Consider the following 9,835-nt stretch of genomic DNA (forward strand, 5'->3'; position numbering starts at 1 on the left):
TATTACTATTACTATTACTATTATACAAAGAGGTTTCAATTCTGTAAGTCATTTTATGATTTTAATATATCTTGATCAAGGTCACAACATCCATTGGGGAGTAACCCTTTTAAGGGCTGAGTTGCACTTAATAGGTTATTTGATGAAGGTCTCCAGCAGCACAGTGGTGGTGACCTCCTCTGTCTGGCCTCCAGGAGGACACTAAGCCAGGACAACAACAAAGAACAATTCACATGCTATGTTAAGGGAATTACTTGCATGACCTCATCAATATTTCCCAATACCTTACTATGTGAAGAGGAGAAGTTGAAGTTCAGTAGGTTAGAATAATGTCTTTAGGGTTATATAAAAGCAACCTAGGTCTGTGTGCCTTCAGATACCAAGCTTTCATAGGAAGGTACAATGGCTCAGAGAAGGAAAAGACTTTCCCATTAGTGTTTCCAACTTTATATATAAAGTCATGAACTCCCTGTTATAGTGGGAAATACTTTTTGTTTATCTATTTAATCTATTTATTTATTTTTTGTCAGTTGTGGGGTCTGAACTCTAGGCCTGGGCGCTGTCCCTCACTCTTTTTTTATTGTTCTATAATTATTATATATATATATATACATATATATATGTATATATATATATGCTATTATAAAAATACTGCACAGAGGGGTTACAGTTACTGTCCCTCACTCTTCAGCTCAATGCTAGCACTTACTACTTGAGCCACAGTGCCACTTCTGTTTTTTCCTGCTTATGTGGTGCTGAGGAATTGAATCCAGGGCCTCATGCATGCAAGGCAAGCACTCTACCACTGAGCCACCTTCCCAGCCCTTTTTGTTTATATATTTACATTGTCTTGGAACTCAGGACACTCCCGCTCCTGCTCTCTGAGTATTTGGCTTAGTGGCATGAGCTACCATACCCAGCTAACATTTTTTTTTTAATCTTAAGACTAATACTATGAACTCATCACTGGCTTCAATAAAATAAGCAGCATTTGAGTGTGGGTATGGGTGACTTTAAAAAACAAAACAAAACACTGTTTTAGATGCTATCTCATATCATCTATTCAGTTAGGACTATGAATATGAGCCATCAACACATCTGGCTAAGTGTTTGAAGCACAGCATAGATAGTACTTTGCTATTTATTTATGTTGTCTTTAGGTAGTGCACAAAGGGTTTTCAATTCAATTTGTCAGTTTATGAATACAATGCATTTTGGTCAGTGTTTCCCTTTTCATCATTATCCCCTGCTTCTTCCAACCCCACTCATTCCCTCAATGGAAAACTCCTGTTTTCCACTTTTACATATGTACATCGAATGTTATGACTATATTTTTTTCGTCTTCATTTGTTTTATTGTTAATATAAAGGTGATGTACCAAAGAGTTACCATTTCATAAGTCAAGTAATGAGTACATTTCTTTTTGGACAATGTCATCCTTTCTTCACTCTCTCTGTTTTTCCCTCCCATCCCCACCCACAAGTTGTACAGTTTATTTTCAACATACCGAGTACCAGTGCTGCCTTTGTTCACTCTTTGTCCTGCCATTTCTGTGTCTTTCCCCACCCCAAAGGCAGATAGAAGAATAAACAATATAAAAGGAAAAATAAAAAAAAAACTATTGTTTCCATTTCCTGGGGTTAATTTGATATTATTTTATATGATCAGAGGCACAGAGGCATTACACCTTTGTGTTTATCCCTAGGAGTATCCTCCTTTGGTGTTATGACTATATTTACTTACTCTTCCTCTCTCCATTTGTCTGCCCCTTCTCCCCCTGGCCTTATGCTGCCCCCAACAACATACATTGCAGTTTCTTGGCTATTCATTTTGTTAAACTAAGTTAGTTGTTAAAAGTAGTTAAACCATTGGAACCTTCCCCTGCATATACCATAATTTAGTTAATATGTTTGTATACACATGCATATGCCCCTGTATATGTTTATATACATTGGATGGCTAATTTGGACTGATATAGTTAAGAGGATGTGAACATTGTACTCATCCCTTTCTGCCTGGAGAGTCAGACTCAGAGTCCCCGGCTGAGTGAGTACTGACTTGCCTCTCCGTATGACTGGTGTCTGGTGATGCATCCTTTAATCATTGCCCTGGAAGGGGCTCGCAAACTGTGGAAGCCTTAGGCAGCTGTCTCCCTCCTACTCCTGTGTCTGCCTCTTGTCAGGCTGGCTGAGACTATGGAAGCTGCTTGGCTCCAGCAGTGGCAGTAGCAGAAGGCCAATTAGAGCACCAGAGTCTAGGTTGTAAAAGCCTTTTAAACTCCTTAATTATTCATTAACGAGAATAAATGTCCTTTTAATACTAAAACCCTTCCCAAAGAGGGCTGCAGAGATCTAATCATTGTGGTCTGGTCACATGCCTTCCTTTCTGCCCATCTCCTGGATTCTGTACCAGCCACACAAACCATCAGCCACAACATTGGAAAAAGCTGCTTAATATTTCATTGGACCAGCCTGATGCTTTCTTGTTTTGTTTTCTGTTTCTGGGAAGAAGGACAGCATCATTTGGCTGATGGTTCCTGCTTAGTAGAGTTGCGTGAAATCGCATTTGGAATCAAGTTATACTACTTTTAATGGCAGCCTTAATTCAGTTTGGTTTCGGTTCCTACAACACATAAGGCCCCATATTGTACCCTGTGGGAGATATAAAAATGAATGGATGAAACCTGAACATAGCTAATACAATTAGGCACTTGTAACCTGAGCAGAGAGCTAAGTGCTTCAGTGAAGGCAAGGGCCAGCAAATTGGAGGAGAGGGAGCAGAGTGATTAGTATCTTCTTAGAGGCCTGTGGTTACACCTGTTTCACATTCTGTTTTCAGGCTCAGTAAAAGTGGAGAGAAATGGAGATCTTAAAGTAAACTAAGAGGTGAGCATTAGGCTGGAAGAAAATATTTGCCAGAGTAGGCAAAGTACAGCTACCAGTACAAATAAAGAAGCAATAACAAAGAAAGGGTAAGTGGACAAAAGATATGTAGCAGATAGTTCTTAAAAGAGAATATTCAATAGCTAGTAAACATGATGATCAAATCTCTGTCATTGGTAATTTGAGATGTACAGGTGAAAACAATGAGAAATTGTTTCCCACCCATTGTATTACAAGAATTCAGAAGGTTTGAGGATGTCAGGTGCTAATAGAGTGTAAGGTGGTCTTTTAAAATGCTAATGATGGTAATGCAAATTAGTAGAGCTGTTTTGATTACTTTGGTTAGTCTGTTAAAAATAAGGTAGCTGTTGTGACTCAGGAGTTATTGTGCTTATGGATCAATCTAGGAAAATTAGCACACATGTGCATGAGGAGGCATTATGCTGCTTCTTTACTGCATCCTTGCTTATTGTAGTGAAAATGTGACATTTACCTGTGGGGATGGATTAAGTGGATAGTGGCAGGCCCATGCTGTGGAGTGATATGAAATACTTAAACAGAATACGGTACAATTAAGAACACATTGAGCAACAATGAATAAAGTACTATTGTTTTAAAAATCTACACACGGGGCTGGGAAGGTGGCTCAGTGGTAGAGCGCTTGCCTTGCATGCCTGAGGCCCTGGGTTCGATTCCTCAGCACCACATAAGCAAAAAAAAGCTGGAAGTGGCGCTGTGGCTCAAGTGGTAGAGCACTAGCCTTGAGCTGGAGAGCTGAGGGACAGCGCCCAGGCTCAGAGTTCAGGCTCCACAACTGGACCCCCCCCCAAAAAAAATCCACACACAAATTAACTAAATATATTGTGTAGCCTCACAAATGCTGGGAGAGATAAAAAGGCTGAGCAAGCAGGATCTTTATTTGTAATATTTAAAAATTTTGTGTTGGGAATTCATCCACTTGTGTCACTCAAAACTTAAAATAGCTGGGTGCCAGTGGTTCATACCTGAGATCTGAGGATCATAGTTTGAAACAGCCCAGGCAGGAAAGTCAGTGACATTCTTACCTCCAATTAACCACCAAAAAGTTGAAATGTGGCTCATATGGTAGAGTGCCAACTAGGAGTGAAAAAATTAAGGGACAATACTCAGGCCCTGAATTCAGTCCTAATACTGGTACATATAAAATGCTCCTATAGAATATGGCTGTGTGTGTTTATGTACGTGTGCTAATCTTGGGGCTTGAACTCACGGCCTAAGCACTATCTATGAGATTTTTTTCTCAAGGCTAACTCTACCATTTGAGTCATAGGTCCACTTCTGGCTTTTTGCTAGTTAATTGGAGATAAGAGTCTCATGGACTTTTCTGCCAGGGCTGGCTTCAAACTGTGATCCTCAGGCCTCAACCTCCAAAATAGCTAGGATTACAGATGTGACCCTCTGGTACCCTGCAGAACTTCTACTTTTTTTTTTTTTTTTTTTGTCGGTCGTGGAGCTTGAACTCTGGGCTTGGGCACTGTCCTTGCACTCTTCAGCTCAAGGCGAGTGCTCTACTGCTTGAGCCAGAGCGCCACTTCTGATTTTCTAGTGGTTTATTGGAGATCAGAGTCTCAGGGACTTTCTTGCCCGGGCTGGCTTTGAACCATGAACCTCAGATCTCAGCCTCCTGAATAGCTAGGATTACAGGCATGAGCCACGATGCCCGGCAGAGCTTCTATTTTTAAACAAACACAAGCTAACAAGATAAAGAAGTGGGCTTTAAATTAGCATATTAAATTGAATTTGGAACACTCTCTAAATGCACCTTAATCTGCTTAAGCTCTTGTAAGAAGGAAAGGTGCACTCAAATGGGATTCCATTCTCACCCAGATGTGTTTCCTCACTAAGGGAAGGGAAGAATACTTTGAGGCCTTGGCTTGTTATGGTGGAGCCTCAAGGCAAAGAAGGCCTGCACCTGTGGGGCCTTTGGTCATATAGCAGCCATTGCTCTCTCTCTCTCTTTTTTTTTTCCCCAGTTGGTCATGGAGCTTGAACTCCCGGCTTGGGTGCTATCCCTGCACTCTTCAGCTCAAGCTAGCACTCTACTGCTTGAGTCACACCACCACTTCCGATTTTCTGGTGGTTAATTGGAGATGAGTCTCACGGACTTTCCTGCCCAGGCTGGCTTTGAACTATGATCCTCAGATCTCAGCCTCCTCAGTAGCTAGGATTACAGGCGTGAGCTACCGGTTCCTGGCTCTCTACTTTTTGAGTTAGTACTTTGGCTCTGCTTGGATGCAGAAATTTATCAGGTTTTTTGTTTTGTTTTGTTTCATTTTTGTACAGTCTCAGGGCTCGAACTCAGGGCCTGGGCACTATTCCTGAGCTCTTTTTGCTCATCCCTTAGTAACTTACGCAAGCATTATTTTACCATATCTAGATATTCTTTGGGTCAAGGTCTGCACAGGGCTCAACTGGCTGATTCTTCTGCATGGAATTAATAGCAGTTGCTTGAACATCTGGTGGATAGACAGATGAGGTTTCATGATGCCCTTTCTCAATGGCTGTGATATAACTGGTGGGCTATAAAGCTGGGTTTACCTGGAAAACTGCACCAGACCTACATGTGGCCTCTTCCTGTAGTTCTCTGGCACTGTAGCTTGAGAGTATCTAGGCTTCTTCCCTAGGGGCTGGTTTCTCCCAGAGAGGCTCCAGTGGGAGCTGCAACACTTCTTATGAATTAGCTTTCTATATTCCAGGTTGTGCCTGCCTTCCACCATATTCTCTTGCTTAAGCAAGTCACCAAGGCCAGCCAATAATTCAAGGAGAGAGGATTTAAATATTATGATATTACCTCTCTCTCTCTCTCTCACTCACTCTTTGTTTCTGGTGTGGGCTTTTTGTTTCTGGTGTGGGCTTTGAACTCAGGGTTTTGTACTTTCTGGGCTTGTTTGTTCTGCTAGTACTTTACCAATCGAGCCACGCATTTAGTTGTTTTGAACATGGAGTCTTGTAGTCTTCTTTGCCTGGGGTTGGCTTTGAACCACAATCCTCCATATTTTAGCCTCTTGAGTAGATTGGATTACATGCATGAACTACTGGCATGGCATTGTGCTACACCTCCTAATGGGAAGTATAGTGAAGAATTTGTGCAAATCTACCACAAATAATGCTTTCAAGCATTACAAAAACAACATTAAGACTAGAATACTACAATGGATCTAGCTGTTCTCAAATATGAAAATATGAAAAGCATTTGGAGGCCTTTAGGCCTATAGACACATTGTTACAGAATGGTTTAAGCTGGAAACAATTTGGAAGAAATATTTAAATCAGAGCAGATAATTTGCAGAGGTGTATGAGATCAGTGAAGTAAAGTTTGATGTCCAAAGATCCATTAGCTTGGAGTTGGGCTTGTAGCTCAGTATTAGAGCACATGGCACATACTAAACACTCATGCAGCTCTCTAGTAAAGTTCCAGCCATTTCCTCCTCTCCCTAAAAAGATCAATTAGGTAAAACCAAAGGAAAAGAGAAAATATGTTGGTAATCATACAATCAAGTTTAGATAATGTCATCATGATGAGAGTTTTAGATAGGGACTTGAGACTACTAAATATTTTATGGGGTTCCGGAAAGTGTAATAATTTAAGAGTGAATGAAAATCTGGGCATTGATGGCTCATGCCTATAAGCCTACCTACTTAAAAGGCTGAGATCTGAGGATCACAGTTCAAAACCAGCATGGTCAGGAAAGTCTATGAGACTTTTATTATCTCCAATTTATCATAACAAAGTTGGAAGTGGTGCAATAGCTCAAGTGGTACACTGCCAGCCTTGAGTGAGAAAGCTAAGTGCCTAAATCCTGAGTTCAAGCTCCATACCAGCACGCGCGCGTGCGCGCACACACACACACACACACACACACAAATGTGGTGGCACACACACACACACACACACACACACACACACAAATGTGGTGGCACATATCCATAATCCTAGCTGCTAAAGAGGCTGAAACTTGGGAGGATCATGGTTCAAAACTAGCCCGGAAAGCAAAGATCACAAGACTCTACCTTCAGTTAACCAGCAAAAATGTTATACTAGAGGCATGGCTCCAGTGGTAGGGCACCAGCCTTGAACAAGAAAGCTAACAACAGTGTTAGGCCTGAGTTCAAGCCCTCTAGTACTGGCAAACATACATACATACATACACCCATACATACATAAAATAATAAAAAACAGAAGTGGGACACATGGAGGGAGTAAATGACTTGCCCACAGTTATGAAGTCACCTTGATATCAATACTAAGTCTGAGTCCAGCATCATTACAGGGTAGATACAGCTGTGTTGTAAACTCACAAGTACAGTGGTCTTGAGACCATGTGGGTGACTTCTCAGGTGCTTCTTCCTGTCCCTCTACCCCAGATTGAACTCAGAATCCATTGAGGGTCCACCACTTAGCCATTCCCCTAGTTCTCTCTTCCATTTTTTTTGTGTCTTCTTTTTTCCAGGCTGTGAATGGATAGAAGGAGGGCCTGTTCCTGTGTTTGAGCCCAGAGCTGTGAGCCAGCTGGTCACATGGCAGGATGGCCGATGTAGCAGTGAGTTCCTGGCTTCTCTGCCCCAGCCAGGGTCCCATCTCAGTGTGGCCACAGGATTTGGCTGTGCAACCATCTACTGGCTTTTGAAAAATAGGTATGACAACTACTCTTTGAATCATTTCCAGGGGCTAAGAGTAGGCAGGGACTGCAGCTTTACCTAGTCAGCCCCTGGACTGGATGGCCCTTGTTAGACAGTGCTATTGTAAATGTGGCCTGACATAAGATGTGGTCACAAAACATAGATTTGGTCTAGGATGGCTCCATTTTGCAGGCAGTTCTCTACTGTCATCCAGAGGGGAAAGGAATGGGACAGGGAAGGGCATGTCCTATTTTCCCAGGCATAGTGCTTCTCCATGTTTTGCATGGAGTGGCAAGGTTTTATTTTAGGGGTTCAGCTGTGCATGAGCCACAGAATTGTGATATACCCCCAGCTGCCCACTGTCTGGTCCTATTATTCACAGCTGGGTACATCATGTACTTCCACCCCCATCAGACTGCACTGAATTGTTTTTGGTGTGAAAAACAGCCCAGAATTCCTGAAGTCCTATGATGTAGCTGGCACCATCCAGGACTATGTGGTTACTATGCTGTGTGGCTTGCCAAGACCTGTGATGTCTGACCAAAATGCTGCCAGCTGGGGGTATTTCAACACCCAGAGCCAAAGCTGGAACTTAGAGGTGTAAGTATAACCTACATGTTATACATAATATATGTAAATATACACACACACACACACACACATATATATATGCATATACATATGTATATTTTTTCCAAGATTGGGACTTGAACTTGGTATTTGATGTTTTCACGCATTGGCTATTATTCTACCACCTGAGCCACTCTGAGTTTTATATGTTTAAAGTAAGACATAACCAGAGTTAGAAGACTGGAGGGATGCCTTTTAAGTACTTTTAAAGCAATCATTTGCCTTTTCAGGTACAGAAGTTCAGTGCCTTGTAAGTTCATTTCCTTCAGGGCCCAAATTCTGACATAAAGTGAAAAGCATCTGGTAGTTCAGGTAAAGGACTTTTTTTTATAGCGTGTTTCATGAAATAGCCCTTCTGTATTCACTAGCCCTGAGAGCTGGGTGTGTGGGGATCCAGGAGGCTGACAGGTTTGGCTTTTGTCTGGTCCAGGCTAACCAACTCTTAACTGTGCATTGTAGCAGTGAGGCCTCCCTTTGCAGAGAGTTTGTGCTTCCTTCAAGTGTGAGGTGGAGGGGGTCTGGAATGAAACTAACATGAAACTAACATTTCTGCTCCTTTTTTGTGGCTGCTATTTAAACTGTACCCTTCACTAAAGGCAAATCCCCAGCTTTTGTTCACTATAGAAAAAACAAACTCATGGTTTTAAAAAAAGCCAAAGGAAAGAGGAATCTAAGGAAGGATTCTACTTTCCTTTCTCTATAGCACTTTTTTCTTAGTGAGTTTCCTTGAAATAACAAAATCCAGAATACCAAGCACCAGGTAAATCCAGGTGGCTGCTTTTGTTTTGCAGACTGAGAGCCTCAGGCTTTCCCACCCACCTGCTCCCCGACATTGCTGAGCCAGGGAGTACAGCTGGCAGAACTTCCCATATGTGGTTTGAAATCCCCAAAGGGACACAGGTGGGTGTGGCCATGGGTGATTTACAGGCCTCCGTCTATTCCTGCATGGGTCAAAAGACAGATGCAGGTAAGTTTTGCTTTTGTTCTCTCCCGAGACACTAACGTCTCCGGTCTCCTAAGTGCTATCCCTGAGCAAAGTTCTGAGGGGCATGGGTAGTTTAGCAGCCTTAGTACCCTTTAATCTACAGAAATGAAAGCAACTTCATCTATGCAGGTGAATCCCTCTGCTTAGAGAGCTTGCAGGCCAGCAGATGAGTTTCTGCTCCTGTAGGCTGACCATCTGGGCTTATTGAGCCAGGTGAAGGAAATAACTCTATTGTAAGGCTATTTTCTTTTTTTTTTTTGGTCCAGTTGTGGGGCCTGAACTCTGGGCCTGCGCGCTGTCTCTCAGCTCTTCAGCTCAAGGATAGTGCTCTACCACTTGAGCCACAGTGCCACTTCCGGCTTTTTTTTCTTTTGCTTATGTGGTGCTGAGGAATTGAACCCAGGGCCTCAGGCATGCAAGGCAAGTGCTCTACCACTGAGCCACCTTCCCAGCCCCTGTAAGGCTATTTTCTATACTCTATGACCAAAATATTAGATGATTAGCCTGGGAATGAAGCTCAGTTGTAGAACACTTGCCTAGCATGTACAAGCCCAGCACAGGGGGAAAAAAAGAGATGTGTAGAGCCGGGCGCTGGTGGTTCACGCCTGTAATCCTAGTTACACAGGAGGCTGAGATCTGAGGATCCCGGTTCAAAGCCAGCCCGGGCAGGAGAGACCGT

The 9,835-nt window shown here is 42.5% G+C and overlaps 1 protein-coding gene across 1 annotated transcript in view; it reads left to right on the forward strand.

Moving 5' to 3' along the window:
* The window catches only part of Shpk (sedoheptulokinase), a 31,334-nt gene that overhangs the window by 9,095 nt on the left and 12,404 nt on the right, over positions 1–9,835 (forward strand). Inside the window, exons 3-5 of the mRNA XM_013013463.1 lie at positions 7,373–7,556; positions 7,989–8,141; positions 8,963–9,138. Of these exons, the coding sequence (XP_012868917.1) occupies positions 7,373–7,556; positions 7,989–8,141; positions 8,963–9,138 (513 nt within the window). The remainder of the gene's footprint in view (positions 1–7,372; positions 7,557–7,988; positions 8,142–8,962; positions 9,139–9,835) is intronic.

This window comes from Dipodomys ordii, unplaced genomic scaffold, assembly GCF_000151885.1.
Source record: "Dipodomys ordii isolate 6190 unplaced genomic scaffold, Dord_2.0 Scaffold19, whole genome shotgun sequence".
Lineage (NCBI taxonomy): Eukaryota > Metazoa > Chordata > Mammalia > Rodentia > Heteromyidae > Dipodomys > Dipodomys ordii.